This window comes from Vitis vinifera, chromosome 12, assembly GCF_030704535.1.
Source record: "Vitis vinifera cultivar Pinot Noir 40024 chromosome 12, ASM3070453v1".
Taxonomy (NCBI): domain Eukaryota; kingdom Viridiplantae; phylum Streptophyta; class Magnoliopsida; order Vitales; family Vitaceae; genus Vitis; species Vitis vinifera.
The window spans coordinates 17,720,103-17,736,876 of NC_081816.1; the positions used below are offsets into that span (position 1 = coordinate 17,720,103).

General features: G+C 45.4%; 1 protein-coding gene across 1 annotated transcript; it reads right to left on the reverse strand.

Annotated features, from left to right (window-relative positions):
• Positions 1-11,666: 11,666 nt before the first annotated feature.
• Positions 11,667-12,441, reverse strand: LOC109123517 (uncharacterized). Its single transcript, XM_019223464.2, has 2 exons — positions 12,357-12,441; positions 11,667-12,263 (listed from the first exon to the last, which is right to left on the reverse strand). The coding sequence occupies exons 1-2, from the start codon at positions 12,390-12,392 to the stop codon at positions 11,730-11,732; spliced, it is 570 nt and encodes a 189-aa protein (XP_019079009.1). The 5' UTR covers positions 12,393-12,441; the 3' UTR covers positions 11,667-11,729.
• Between the last annotated feature and the right edge of the window lie 4,333 nt (positions 12,442-16,774).

Consider the following 16,774-nt stretch of genomic DNA (forward strand, 5'->3'; position numbering starts at 1 on the left):
CAATTCATGGATCAAATATTTTCATTTCAAATAGGAGATATCAATTTTTTTTTTTCTCATCAAATATCAGAGTTTCAAAAATACCAATATATTCAAAATTCAACCAACCAATTTCATATCAAATTCAAACACTTTCACATCAGACTCAATCAAATCCATTCAATTTTTCATTACTCTGGTTATCAAATATCAAATGCCCAGTTAGGTGGGACTTTTCAAATGGGTGGCTAGCCTCAAATTGTTCCTGGTGGACGGAACCAAACACTACTAGTACTAGTAACCTCTAACCGAAACCCCTAGAGGCTGGGGTCCAAATCAATTACATTCCCACCATGAAATGTAAAGGTCAACTATTATATCCCGTTGACAGGGTCGAATAGCCAACTATTATATCCCGTTGACAAGGGCCAAATAAACCAGAGTGATGTTTTTGTTCAAGTATTCAAATTTACACAACATAATATCTCCATATTTTGTGTCATAAATAAAACAAAGTATTCCAACATAACATTTAGTGCAAAACAATTTGATCCATGCATGGTAATAAAATATCATTTTCTTTTCCACAATTCAAAATAACATATAAAATAATTAAATTTTATAAATATTGCATTAACTTCCCTTACCTCAAAAGAAGTCCTTGAAAGCTTGGGAGAAGAATAATTCTGAAAAAATATAATCTACTCTTCACCTAATATAACATAAGAGAAACAATTATTACTATTTATCTATAATTTAACTAATCTATTCCTTATTTAAATAAAACTAATAAATTCCCAATTTATTTCTAATAACACACTACTAATTTAATTAAATTACAATTTTATTTCATTATAAAACTCTATATATAACGTTGTGTCCCATGGGAGGGTGTTTGTAATGTCCCACATCGGATAGGGGAGAATGTTCCTGACGCTATATATGTAGAGACTCCTCTTAACCAAGTAGACGCGTTTTAAAGCCGTGAGGGCCCCCTTGGGCCCAAAGCGGACAATATCTACATGGTTGGGTGCGGGTCGTTACATGGGAGTGCACTGAAGTCTTTTGATCATCTGAAGTCATCATATGAGGAGTTGTGAGTACAAATCCCACCATTCTATGTCATCTGATATGCCACTCTGATGCCATTTCTTGTGTGCACGAGTAGTATCCTTAGTGACAGCAAATGAGCCACCACAATTATCCACCCTGAGAGGCTCAGCGCCAGCGACGAAACCACTAACCCTAGCCCTATCTTGTACACAGCCACCCAACTCAGCAACAGTGTAGCTGCTGATATATATACACTCGGGGCCACTAAGAACTTATACTTCCTCACCCGAGCGAGGAGTGTACCCATGATTCTATGGAACCAGGAAGCGACAGCCACGACGAGAGGAGCACTTGATGGGCCATGTCGCTTTCTCTTTATACATGCACGTCATGGTCATGTATCCATCAACTCAATAGGGCAACCCTGATTTAAAGCCTCGTTTCATTGTATCAATCACTTGCATTCCCCCACTACTCCTCTTAACAACATTCAAAATAATATGCTTAAAAAGTGCAGGCCCGTAGCCTAGTGTCGCTCCAAGAACAGCTTTCAAGATCGCTTGCTTGGCTCACTTCTAAAAGAAATATCTCATGGTGCGTCAACACTATTCCAGATTAGCTTCTCGAGTTCCTTATGGCGGTTTCTAGGTAGATACTGCTACTAGAAATAAGAAGCCTGATGGGAGTACATATTGGCTTTATTTGACACTTATTGAGGATCACATTATAACAAAGATGATGGTCCAGATGGGAACGCCAAATCGGATTTCCAAGCTCAAAATTGTTTGACTTTTACCTTCACCTTATTCTAAGACTCCTGAGATAGATGCTGTTGTGGTCTGCATCCATATTGATAATACCCAAACCTGGAGCGCTGACCTTGTTCTTCATTGGAGACCTCAAATGATGTGTTCCATGGTACTCTCATGACGGGGAGGCATCCAAGCAAAAGATCCCCTGTCCACTTGCATGGAGCTTCCAACAGGATTACTGAACTCCGCCCTTAAATGTGAGCCTCCAATCTGATTAAAAGATTGCGATGACAGCTGACTTGGAAATGGTGGCTGTGCCTGTGTAAAGGAAGGCTCAATGCTAGCATTAGGTCGAGTACCTGAATGAAACACAGGCTGAGAATGATGCAGCTGATTGCCAGATTATTGGAATCCCATACTAGAGCCCATTTGTGACGAATGCTGGTGTTGGAAAGCTGGCATTGATGGAAGTCTAGGATGCGGAGGCAAATGGTGGTTGCAGCGGCATATGTGGAAGGAATCAGCAGCTTGGATTTTATCAGGTTCATAAGGAGTATGAGCAACTTGGAGTTGAATATAAGCTGACTTTAAGGAAGAGATGTTCATAAAAATCTTGGATACCAGGGCTTCTAGTGCTTCCAGAGTCTGATTAGTGGCCTCTTCCATATCTTCTAAGTAGAATATAACACTCCCAAGTTTTGGATCAATGCCATTCGGAGGCAATGGAAAGGAGCAAAGAGATGATCGTTTGCCAGTGGGATAGAGGACTCACTGTAATTCCCCAATTCTTCCTCTAGCTCACCAGCAACTCGCTGAGAAACTTCTAAAGCATCATCATTAACTGCACATTTGGGCTCAGATTGCAACCTACCTTTCATCCCATTAGAATCTTTGGTGGCTGTCTTCAGCTTTGACAGATTATCCGTGCTTACTGAATCTTCCCCTCTGAACTTGTTCTATAGGTATAGTTGTCTGCTTTATTTCATCCATAATGGACTTCATTTGGTTTTCATCCAAGAGTGGCCTAGAAATCTGTATGCATTCATTCAACGAATCCAACATGCTTGCACAGATCTCGGTTTCAAGCTCCTCATGTAGCGCATCCATGTTAGAAGAATAAAAATTCCCCAGTTATGGCAGAAATGGGAGATTATGAGAGCCCAAACTAGTGTCTTCGAAAAAAAATTAGTTTCCAAGGAATGGATGAAACAGGTTCCTTTGATGTGTTGCCTCCTAAAATAACCTTTTCTTCCTGAAACCCAATGCTAGCTTCCCACCAAGTTTATCTGCCCATATGCCTCCAAGAATCTGAGTGAGTAGATAGCCCCCAAAAAAAGGAAGACAGAATTAGACCAACTGTTGCATTGTTCCAGTTAAACTCCTGTGACATTGGAAGAATCGCAATGCTCATGTTCACACGGTCCATGAATTCCAAGTTGGACTGCCCACAACAATGCATACTTTATAAATTTCATCTGCTTCACTCGATCCTGGAAAGAGATGACAGAGAGTAAACAATTCAGCCATGATAGCATCCACCATGAGCGACAGTCATCAGGAAGCTTCTCTAATTCCTCATAACTCATTTGCCCACCGTTCCTGAGTGGCTACAAGCATAAAGCATTGTAATCAAGGTCACTTCATCTGCCTTGATCTCCTCTTGACCCATTCTATGAAAACCACCAAACTGCCTCCTTCTCACCTCTCCTTATAAATTCATGTATTCAAATCACCCCTTTCAAGCGTCCCAAAATCAGCATAGGTTGATAAAGCATTCACCATAGTCACGTGATTGGGAATTACCTTTGGAACCCTCAAGTGCATGGTCCCTAGGGGAAGACACTTTTCCGACCATACATCCACTTGACCCTACTCATTCTTTGGCACGATCCTATGCCGTTTACAGCGCAAGGCAGACATAGTGGCTCCATTCGCCACCTCCCATAAAGTGCAATAGTTCCTCCAGGATCAGCATCACCATAATCAACAGCTTCCAAAGCTTGTACTTTGCTAAGCTTCGATGAACAAGTGGCTTGGTGGAAACGTCTCGTGTGGCCATGCATGGCGAAACAAATGTGGATTTGAAATTAGAGTTTTGACAATTTTCATATAGCACGGCACCATTAGGATCATCCAATCGTTCAACTGTCACTCCCTGCATCTCAAACCCATATAACTTCTTGGGTACCCCATAGATATACAATTCCTCCAAGAGTAGCAGCCAGGGTATAGCTAATATCCCAGTCCGATAAGTTCAAGCAATGTTTGTCACAACTGGATCTTCATGCAGGCACTTTCAGATTCAGATCCCATAGCTGTCAATCTCCTTTTCATATCATCTTCATTCTCCATCAGCCAACCTCCCTAGATTTACAGTCTTAAAGCTTGATAGTCTCTTTCAGGGAAAAACAGAGGAGCAAAGGAGTAACAATAGGAATAGAACAGGGAACCTTTTAATGAATATGCTAAACCCATTTCATTATTTTATCCATGAGTCTAGCAATCAGTAGGTTAAGGTGGAAGATGTTTGTTGGGGTAAAACATTAAAATGCAGCAAGTTCTTCAAATGTTAAACTAATAAATCATCAAAATGCAGCAACCCAACAAGCAGAGATGAAATCATAGAGAATAAGACAGGACAAGTATGAAAGATGAGAGAATATACGGGAAAAACCACAAATGGCCATACCTGAAAGCCTCTTTCCTACTCCAGCAACTACTAGGCTCCTCTCATAAAGAAGAACCAGTTGGTTCCTTACGCTCTTCTTGGCACCTTGCCCAGAAAAATATTTCACCTATAGCAACTCCCTCTCTCAAGCAACCTCAAAAATCCCTTCTCTTGAAACTTACTCCTTAGGAAAGCGAGAATATCCCTTTGTAACTCTACATAGAATATCCTTAAAAAAAACCTACTATGCCTCCCTGCAACTCCCAACCTGATACTCATTGTAACTCTCTCACAAGTAGCCCAAAATCTCTTATCTCACCTGTAGGGACCCCTCCCTCTGGGAAACACGTGGCACACATCTCACAGTGACACGTGGCACGCATCATCATCCGGACCACCACCATCCGGATTCCCCTAAAGATATGCTTGAGGCAGTTCTCCTATCCGGACCGCCTCAAGGAAAGGCAAATGACGTTTCAGCTTCTTCTATCCAAGAAAGAGCAAACGACGCTGGCAGAGCATGGAAATCCGGACAACCTTCATGATGCATCTGCTCCACAATACATCCGGATAATTAGCATATGTCATCCGGATATAATCGTCCGGATGATCAATTAAAGTAAAGCGAGTCTTACACGCTACCACAACAAACAGTCATGGCCCACATCCCATCACCTGTAGAGTGAGAAGACAAGATGAAGTGACAACAAGTCACTTCCCACGATCATTCTGCATAATCACTTCCCACGATCTCTGACAGCCGCATCACCTACCATGGTTTCTGACAGCCGTTCGTAGGGTGATGATGCTCCTACTGACGCCTATTATCATCATAACAACATAAAATATCTCCTCACCGTTAATGAGAGGAACACTACCCCTGAAGCTGTATATATAAAGCCTTCAGACAAAGAAGAAGGCGATCCCCTGAAAACCTCCTAATACCTGGTAAAAGGCCAACTGATTTATATTCCTTTCTCTGACCATGGCTAACAAAACCATCGGAGGGTGCGTCCGGACACCCTATCCGGATGCCTTCTTGCAGGTATAGCGACTGGATCAAGAACCTTTATGAGTTGAAATCACGCGTCCATCCATCTGGCAACTACGTGGATCATCGAAGACTCGAGGTATCAACATTGGCGCCGTCTGTGGGAACATTCTTTACTTTGATTCAGTCACTAAAAAAGATGGCCACACCTTCCCAAAGCCGTTCATCTGGTAGGGGAGAGGATGATAATTTTGAATGGCGCCTAGCCATCGAAAGGAGACAGTTGGCAAGCGAAAGACAGCTAAAAGCTCTCCTCTAGGAGACAGAAAGATTGAGAGAAGAAAACGTTGTGTTACGCATCCAGGCTTCAACATCAGGGCCTCCTCGACGTCAACGTTCGAGGGGCCAAGTAGCAAACTCAAGGCCTCAACAAGAGCCGGAGTCAATATATCCTGGGACGACAGGAGTTATCCCAGGAGCATGCAACATAAGACCTCATGAGCCACGCACGCCTATGCCTCGAGCTCCCCGTGAGGAAAGCTCAGACTCTACTCACTTTTCAGCGAAAAGACAACGTGATAAAAAATCCCAGTTGTCACATTCAATGCGCGCGAGATTGGCCCGCAAGAGCCTGGAAGAACAAGGCCGCCAATGGCCACAACTTGGGCACCACGCCCTGACCCCATGGTGCAAAACGTTCACCCGCATCGTGACCCCGTAGTCACCCCCATGATGCGGAACGTTCATTCGCACCCAGTGGAACAACCAACTGGGAGAAACATCCCAAACGGGCCACCCATTGGCTCCATCGGCAAAAGGCTGGATGACATGCTCTCCACGCCTTTCTGCTCTCATATCATTAATTACGAGCCCCCAAGGGGATTCCTCGTACCAAAATTTTCCACATACGATGGAACCAACGATCCCTTCGATCACATCATGCATTATCGACAGCTCATGACGCTCGATATTGGCAACGATGCGCTGCTGTGCAAAGTATTTCCCGCCAGCCTACAAGGACAGGCCCTCTCATGGTTTCATCGCCTACCTCCCAACTCTGTTGGCAATTTCAGGGACCTGTCCGAAGCTTTTGTGGAACAATACCTGTGCTCCGCACAACACAAGCAAAATATCAGCACCCTGCAGAACATAAAAATGCAAGATAACGAATCCTTGAGGGAATTCGTGAAGCGATTTGGCCAAGCCGTACTTCAAGTAGAGGCTTGCAGTATGGATGCTGTCCTACAGATCTTCAAACGAAGCATCTGTCCAGGCACTCCATTCTTCGAATCACTGGCTAAAAAACCTCCTATTACGATGGATGACTTATTCAGACGAGCCAACAAATATTCAATGCTCGAAGATGACGTACGTGCAGCCACCCAACAAGTTTTGGTTGCCGCACGACCATCTAGAAGTAATACGGAGAGAAATGCTAAACCTCCGGATCGGCCAAAACCGTATGACCAAAGGCAGGAAGGGCCAAGTCGCCCGGAAATGCCGCCTCTCACACCTCTTTCTATATCATATGAAAAACTTCTCCCAATGATCTAGGACTTGTCCGACTTCAAGTGGCCTAGACCCATTGGAACGGACCCGTCCACAAGGGATCGTAGTAGGAGATGTGCCTTTCACAAAAATCATGGCCATACAACAGAGACATGCCGATCTTTCCAGTATCTGGTCGAAAGACTCATAAAAGCAGGGCATTTGAAGCAATACCTCCGACCAGATAATGGAGGAAGGGACGCACCCCAACATCACAACCCCGGGAACCTTAGGGCCCCAGCTGCCCCCAAGGCCGTCATAAACTATATTATCGGAGGTCCATCTGACGAGGAGTACGACTCTAGGCGAAAGAGGCAAAAATTGTTGCGAGCTGTATCAATACGCGAACGCATCAACTCCATCCGGCCTGGGCTAACTGGAGGGGGCCCTCGCCCCATAGATGGAACAATCATTTTTCCACCAGTAGATCCCACCCGGACATTGCAGCCGCATCGCGACGCCCTCATCTTGTCCCTGGAAATTGGGGACTTCGATGTGCGGCGTATCTTGGTTGACCCAGGCAGTTCGGCCGATCTTGTGCAAGCATCGGTCATAAGCCACATGGGACACACTCTCACAGGCCTCGAAAACCCTGGACGAATCCTATCCGGATTCAACGGATCTTCAACTACATCCTTGGGAGACATTGTACTGTCGGTCCAAGCAGGCCCAGTCACTCTCAACGTACAGTTTTCAGTAGTGCAGGAGTTATCACCCTTCAATGTCATTTTGGGGCGCACATGGCTCCACTACATGAAAGTTATCCCCTCTACATATCATCAAATGGTGAGTTTTCTCACCAACGATGGCCAAATCGACCTATATGGCAGCCAATTAACCGCTCGCCAATGCTATCAAATAGCACGTGAAGCAGGGGCTAACCAGGAGGATGCATCTCCCCTTGAACCCAGCATTGCACACGACCAATAGCAATTATTGGGTCCGGCGGACAAAGATCCCCCGGCAGCAGATCCCTTACAAACAATCCAAATTTCGGAGGAAAGCGATCACCTCACGAACGTCAGTTCCCTCATGACACAAGAAGAAACTCAGGGCATGCAAAATATTCTCAGACAGAACCATGACATCTTCGCATGGGCACATTCTGACATGAAGGGAATTCATCCCTCCATTGCATCTCACAGGCTTAACGTCTTTTCAACTGCCAGACCCGTCCGGCAGAGGATTAGGCGCTTTCACCCGGAGAGACAAAGAGTCATCCGGAATGAGATTGACAAATTGCTCGAAGCCGGATTCGTCAGAGAAGTTTCTTATCCGGATTGGTTGGCAAACGTAGTAGTGGTACCCAAAAAAGAAGGAAAATGACGAGTTTGTGTAGATTACACCAATCTCAACAATGCGTGTCCAAAAGACAGCTTTCCCTTGCCACGAATAGATCAGATTGTGGATTCCACTTCCGGGCAAGGGATGTTCTCTTTCTTGGATGCCTTCTCCGGATATCATCAAATCCTCATGTCCCCGGATGACGAAGAAAAAACAGCATTCATAACGCCACACGGCCTCTATTGCTATAAAGTCATGCCATTCGGACTCAAAAATGCTGGCGCCACTTATCAAAGATTGATGACTAAAATCTTCAAACCTCTGATAGGCCACTCGGTAGAGGTATATATTGACGATATCGTGGTTAAAAGCAAAACTCGAGAGTAGCATATCCTTCATTTGCAAGAAGTTTTTCACCTCTTACGAAAGTATGGCATGAAGCTAAATCCTTCTAAATGCGCCTTTGGCGTGAGTGCCGGCAAATTTCTAGGATTTATGGTCAGCCAAAGGGGCATAGAAGTCAGCCCGGATCAAGTCAAGGCAGTCATGGAAACACCTCCTCCCTGGAACAAGAAGGAGTTACAATGCCTCACAGGCAAGCTCGTTGCGTTAGGGCGTTTCATAGCCCGCTTCACTGATGAGTTGCGACCCTTCTTCTTGGCAATACGAAAAGCTGGAGCGCACGGGTGGACGGACAGTTGCCAAAACGCTTTGGAAAGGATTAAACATTGTCTTATGCAACCACCCATCTTGAGCAGCCCCATCCCAAAGGAGAAATTGTACATATATCTGGCGGTATCAGAATGGGCAATCAGTGCCGTTCTATTCCGCTGCCCCTCACCCAAGGAGCAGAAGCCTATTTACTATGTCAGCAGGGCATTGGCGGACGTAGAAACCAGATATTCAAAAATGGAGCTAACAGCCTTAGCCCTTCGAAGCGCTGCCCAAAAGCTCCGGCCCTATTTTCAAGCCTACCCGGTGATCGTGTTAACCGATCAACCCCTTCGCAATATTCTGCACAAGCCAGATTTAACCGGGAGAATGCTACAATGGGCCATTGAATTAAGCGAGTTTGGAATCGAGTTCCAACCAAGGTTGTCCATGAAAGGCCAGGTAATGGCTGACTTCGTGATAGAATATTCCCGGAGACCTGGCTAGCATGACGAATCAAGTAAAAAAGAATGGTGGACTCTGCGAGTTGACGGAGCCTCACGTTCATCAGGCTCTGGAGTCGGGCTCCTATTGCAGTCCCCAACTGGGGAACATTTGGAACAAGCCATCCGGCTGGGATTCTCTGCCTCTAACAATGAAGCAGAATATGAAGCCATCTTGTCCGGATTGGACCTCGCCCTTGCTCTATCCGTCTCCAAACTCCGGATCTACAGTGACTCACAACTCGTGGTAAAACATGTCCAGGAGGAATATGAGGCTAAAGACGCACGCATGGCGCGATACTTAGCTAAAGTAAGAAACACCTTACAGCAATTCACCGAATGGGCAATCGAAAAAATCAGGCAAGCTGACAACAGGCGCGCTGACGCCTTGGCCGGCATAGCTGCCTCCCTCCCCATCAAAGAAGCCATTCTATTGCCCATACATGTGCAACTCAACCCCTCTGTCGCAGAAATTTCCACCTGCAATACCATTGAGACAAACCAAGCGGATGGCCAAGAATGGACGTATGACATCATAGAATATATCCGGACCGGAACTCTACTCGGAGATCTCAAACAGGCACACAAAGTCCGAGTACAAGCTGCCCGTTTCACCCTGATTGGGGGGCACCTGTACAAGCGATCCTTCACAGGACCTTACCTTCGATGCCTAGGGCAGTCAGAGGCTCAGTATGTGTTAGCTGAGTTACACGAGGGAATATGCGGAAATCATTCAGGAGGACGATCTTTGGCACATAGAGCTCATTCGCAAGGATACTATTGGCCAACAATGAAGAAAGACGCGGCAGCATATGTCAAAAGATGTGATAAATGTCAAAGGTATGCTCCTATTCCACATATGCCATCAACAACGTTAAAATCAATCTCAGGCCCATGGCCCTTCGCACAATGGGGCATGGACATAGGGGGACCTCTCCCAGCTGCACCCGCCCAAAAGAAATTTTTGCTTGTCGCCACGGATTATTTCAGTAAGTGGGTAGAAGCTGAAGCATATGCTAGCATCAAGGACAAGGATGTCACCAAGTTTGTATGGAAAAATATTATCTGCCGTTTTGGAATTCCCCAAACCATCATAGCCAACAATGGTCCGCAATTTGATAGCATTACATTCAGGAATTTCTGTTCGGAGCTGAACATCCGGAACTCATACTCCACACCACGATATCCTCAAAGCAATGGGCAAGCAGAAAATCAATCTCAGGCTCATGGCCCTTCGCACAATGGGGCATGGACATAGTGGGACCTCTCCCAGCTGCACCCGCCCAAAAGAAATTTTTGTTTGTCGCCACGGATTATTTCAGTAAGTGGGTAGAAGCTGAAGCATATGCTAGCATCAAGGACAAGGATGTCACCAAGTTTGTATGGAAAAATATTATCTGCCGTTTTGGAATTCCCCAAACCATCATAGCCAACAATGGTCCGCAATTTGATAGCATTACATTCAGGAATTTCTGTTCGGAGCTGAACATCCGGAACTCATACTCCACACCACGATATCCTCAAAGCAATGGGCAAGCAGAAGCCACAAACAAGACCCTAATCACTGCCTTAAAGAAAAGGCTTGAGCAAGCCAAAGGAAAATGGGTCGAGGAGCTGCCCGGCGTCCTATGGGCCTACCGAACTACACCCGGACGACCAACAGGAAATACTCTCTTCGCTCTCGCATATGGAATGGATGCAGTCATTCCTACCGAAATCCGAACTACACCCGGACGACCAACAGGAAATACTCTCTTCGCTCTCGCATATGGAATGGATGCAGTCATTCCTACCGAAATAGGTCTCCCTACTATCCGGACTGATGCAGCAAAACAGAATGATGCAAACATGGAATTAGAAAGAAATTTGGAATGGACGGATGAAGTGAGGGAAAGCGCGACCATTCGGATGGCAGATTATCAACAAAGGGCATCAGCACATTACAATCGCAAAGTAAGGCCAAGAAGCTTCAAAAATGGTACGCTAGTCCTTAGAAAAGTTTTTGAAAATACTACCAAAGTGGGTGCAGGGAAATTCCAAGCCAACTGGGAAGGACCCTATATAGTGTCTAAGGCAAGTAACAATGGAGCCTATCATTTACAAAAGTTGGACGGAACTCCATTACTTAGACCATGGAATGTGTCTAATTTAAAGCAGTATTATCAATAAAAAAGCAAAGACAAGTTCAAATAAGAAAAGAAGTATTTTATTGATATAGCTAAAAGTATGTACAAGGAGGTCTCCGGACCACAAAAAATACAAAAGGAAGATTACAGAAGAAATTGCAAAAAGAGAAGCTATCAGGGAGCAGGCTTGTCATGAAGTTTCTTTTCTTCACCCGGAGGAATTGAAGGCACATCCCGCTTGATACCGTTCTTTTTCATGCAGCACCGATACCCAAAGATGAACGTATCATCCACTTGTTTTTGATATTCTACTTCAAGTTCCTCCTTCTCTGCAGCAAACTCCCGTTCTAGCTCCTCTTTTTGTGCAACCAAGCGCAGCTTCAAATCTTCCCTCTGTTTCTTTTCGATAGAAACTTCTGTCCGGAGTTGCCTCACCTCCCCCCTCAGCTGGGCCATCTCATCTGCTGCCTCATGCAGGCGGTCGGCCGTTGATTCCTCCCGGCCCTTTGCCTCAGCCAAATCCACCCGGAGGGCTTCATTTTCTTTTCGAATGGTGGACAAACTAGCTTCAGCCTCTTCCAGTTTCAGGCGCAACTGGTTTTCACTTTCTTTATGCTTAGAGGCGAAGATCTTCATATAATCAGTGGTCCGTAGCAGGTTAGAAAAGAGATCGTGTTGTTGGGCCATGCCGCGGAGACCACTCACCAGCTGACACGAAAACAAGCAATGCAAAGTTATAAATCCCACCACAACAACACATCAAAATGACAAAACAATCAAAAAGCACGAAAAACAGTTTACCGTTTCCACATTCTCGAACATCTGGGCTGAGGGCATGATGTCAGGCGAGCCGGGTGGAATTTGTTTCAGCTTATCTTCCAACTCCGTATAACTAAAAGAGTCATCAGAGGAGCAAGATGCGTCATGAACAGGTTTCTCCCCGGATAAAGCAGCAGAAGGTAATTCTTGTTCCGGATGAGGGGCCTCAACATTTACGTCCGAATGGGTCTCCTCAGGTGCAACCTCAGCCGGGACCATCACCGGGACGGCTGGAATCTCAGTGACCATTTCCACTTCGCCCTCCTCCGGATGAGCGTCGTGGGCGGATGAGCAACTGACTTCAATCTCTTGCTGCTGCTCTTGAAGCCGCCCGTGGAGTCCGGACCTCAGATTACGCACCGAGCGAGGCTTCTTTGAGGGTGGCCCCGTCACCAGAACAAGAGCCAGCCGGTCCGGATCGTCAGAGGGCTGACTCTGGCTTTCTGCTCCCGCTTCCTCCATGGGGGTCGCACAAACGGCCTCAGCTGCATCGGCATCCGGATTACGGGAGTCCGGATGGTTGACAGACGCAGCTTCCTCAGCCAAATTCGCTAGACGCGCAACCGCTGCCAAGGAGGTGCTTGAGTGGTTCAGCCCCGCAAGGTGTCCGGATCCGCTGGAGATGGAATGAGGAGCAGGGTTCACTAGCTCCTCTATCATTACCTCCGCCTCGTGAATAATGGGCGGAGGAGCAAATTCCTTAGGAGGAGTGGGCTCCTTCACGTCCTTCCCATTCTTCTTCACCAGCTTCCTCCTTTTCGCTGGAGTTTTCTTTGGAGGAGAGTCTGCGTCGCGTTTCTGTCCGGGAGCCTTCCGAAGGGTCCCTTCGTTCTTCTTCTTCTCCCGATCCTCCAGGAGAACTCGGCGTTTTTCAGCGTCAGCCACTTTTGACGCCTCGTAAATCGGGAGATCCTTCACAATATAATGCTCCCCAGGCACTACCTCCTTTGGCATCTTCCTGGGGAGAATGTTGGTGACGTACTCTTGGGGCTCCCGGACGACCGCCGTCAGGTTCCGCGCAGTCAGCAGCGTCTTACACTGCCTCTCCTTAGCGTCTATCTCAAAAAGCTTGCTGAGACAGTCAAAAGACGCATTTTCCACCCAATCCACGAGGTGACCCCTTTTTTCCGGACCTACATTAACAACAACAAGGGTTGAGAGTACCATACGAATAGATCAACAAGAAAACAACAAGGCAAAAATCCGGACAAAAGTCGCAAAACAAACTTACCCGGAATCGCTAAGGAATAGTTTGGAGAGAAGGGCCTCGTCGGATGCCTCGACCCTGCCCACGCACCCCGGACCATCACCCGTCCCTTTGCCCCTCCCTTCGTCGAGTTGGGCAGTTCCGTCACCAATTGAAGGGAAGGCAGGTGCGCGGACAGACTGAAGATGTCAGTTTTCGCCTTCTTCAGCGAATAGACGAAGAACACCTCCAGCATTGTAAGGTCGAGGTTGTACAGCATGTTGATGATGCTGCATCCCATCAGCACCCGGATAATATTGGGATGAATGAAGACGGGTGGAATCTTGGTGAAATGGAGGAATTCCATGAGCAACGCTAGCAGGGGGAACCGGAGCCCCGCATTGAATTGTTCCTTGGAGAAGATGATAGCACCTTGTTCAGCTTTCTCAGTAGGCACCACGTCCTCCCCATGAAGAAAATCAACAATTACGCCATTTGGAATGCAGAATCGATCTCGAAACTCCTTCACACTTAATTTGTCTGTGGACTTCTCATGAGCGTTGCCAACTCGCGCAGATGAAGCAGCTTTCTTCTTTGAAGACATTTTTAGGCCAAAATTGAACCAAAACCTACATACGAGAAATGCAACAATCAAACATAGCCAAACAACCCCACAAACCCTAGACAATAAACAAACACCTAGAAAATCTTACGCCACCAATAAACCCATCCCAAAAAACCTTGACTCTACTCCAACAGTAACCCCCAGAGCACCAACAAATGTCAAACAAACAGTCGTAAGTGACTTACCCAAACAAAACTCAAACAAATCAGAAACCAAGACCAAAGAACCAACAAACGCAACAAAAGGAACAACAATAATACACGTACCAAATGAAGCTTTGAAGAAGAAAGGTTACTGTCTCGATGCAAAATCACCAGCAGCAAACGAATGTCGCAACACAAAATCGCCGGTACAAAAAACTTTCGAGTTTCTTTACTCAGAGAAGCAAAAGACACAACAAAAGAGAGAAGAAGAAAGGCTCTCAAGAAAATGCAGTAGGAAAAAATGCAAAAAGAAGCAACAGTGCGCTATTTATAGGGGGACAGGCCCTCGGAAAGCCAAACGTCCAAACAAACTATCATTGAAACGACATGCTGCCTGGGAATACCCAGAGTCGGCGGCTCGTCATAAAGGCCTTTTTTGGCTCCCGCACCCCCACTCGCCACGTGGCCCAGTCAGACGAAGAGACCTCTTCAAGTTCCAAAAAGCCAGTTATTTTTTTTAACCCGCCCATTTTTTGGGCAAAATAGGCAAGTTAAAAAGGGGGGCAATGTAGGGACCCCTCCCTCTGGGAAACACGTGGCACACATCTCACAGTGACACGTGGCACGCATCATCATCCGGACCACCACCATCCGGATTCCCCTAAAGATATGCTTGAGGCAGTTCTCCTATCCGGACCGCCTCAAGGAAAGGCAAATGACGTTTCAGCTTCTTCTATCCAAGGAAGAGCAAACGACGCTGGCAGAGCATGGAAATCCGGACAACCTTCATGATGCATCCGCTCCACAATACATCCGGATAATTAGCATATGTCATCCGGATATAATCGTCCGGATGATCAATTAAAGTAAAGCGAGTCTTACACGCTACCACAACAAACAGTCATGGCCCACATCCCATCACCTGCAGAGTGAGAAGACAAGATGAAGTGACAGCAAGTCACTTCCCACGATCATTCTGCATAATCACTTCCCACGATCTCTGACAGCCGCATCACCTACCATGGTTTCTGACAGCCGTTCGTAGGGTGATGATGCTCCTACTGACGCCTATTATCATCATAACAACATAAAATATCTCCTCACCATTAATGAGAGGAACACTACCCCTGAAGCTGTATATATAAAGCCTTCAGACAAAGAAGAAGGCGATCCCCTGAAAACCTCCTAATACCTGGTAAAAGGTCAACTGATTTATATTCCTTTCTCTGACCATGGCTAACAAAACCATCAGAGGGTGCGTCCGGACACCCTGTCCGGATGCCTTCTTGTAGGTATAACGACTGGATCAAGAACCTTTATGAGTTGAAATCACGCGTCCATCCATCTGGCAACTACGTGGATCATCGAAGACTCGAGGTATCAACATCACCCAAAACCCCTCTTCATCCGCAAGCTCTCTCTGCCAGAAAACAGCAGCCAAAAGCACCACTACCTTCTCTAGTTTGCTGCTCCTAGCTCTCCCATCAATACTCCCCCTGAAGCTCCTCAAAAAACCATCTCATAAGCACCACCCGAAAAGCGCCCCCCCGCCCCCCCCCCCCCCCCTCTCGTAGGAGACGCTCCTCCCATAACAGACTCTGAATCCTCCTGCATATCCTCCTACAGGTGTCGCCTCTTGATAGCTCCTCAAAAAGCATTATCTGATTCCATAGTAGCCAACTAAGAGATGCCATGTGGTCTCCTAGGGTTGCGACACTTGGCAACATAAGTTGCATAAAAGTGAGAAACCGAGCCCCAAAATGGGGTCTACAATTATGTTAGGATTATAGAGAGATTAGAAGAAGAGAAGTGAAGAAAGAAGAAGATGGTGGTTTGAGAATTTCATCAAAGGGTGTTTTTATCCTAAAATATGTATTATTTTGGTGGATTTAAAGATCAATTTGGTGGATGCAAATATAAATTATGGAATTTTTTACAAAAAAAATATCCATCAATAAAAGGATTGAAATACCCTTGCAAATCAATATGCACCCACATTGTTCTTTTCCTTTATCAAATTCTTTTCTTCCAATCTCTCCACAACCTTAATAAATTAAAACAAAAATTTTTAAAAATAAATGGTTTAAATTTTAAAAATTTTAAATTTTAAAAATTTAAAAAGACATAATTGTTAGCAGATCGGAGGGTTGGTCGCGTTCATCAACTCTCTTTGTGTTCGTCTTGGGCGTTTGGATGAATGCACTATAAGGTTAGGGTATGCACATTTTCTAACAATAATTGCATTTAGGAAAATTGATACCGTTTGATGTCTTACAATAATTTTATTTAAATCCAAAACTTTTAATAAATTAAAAATAAAAATAAACCTTTTAAAAAACAAATTTAAGTTTTTAAATTAACTTTTGGTTTTTAGACTTTTTTCCCGGTTTTTGATATCCTTCTCCTGTCTAATTATGTCTAAATTAATTCTAAATATTTTCTAATT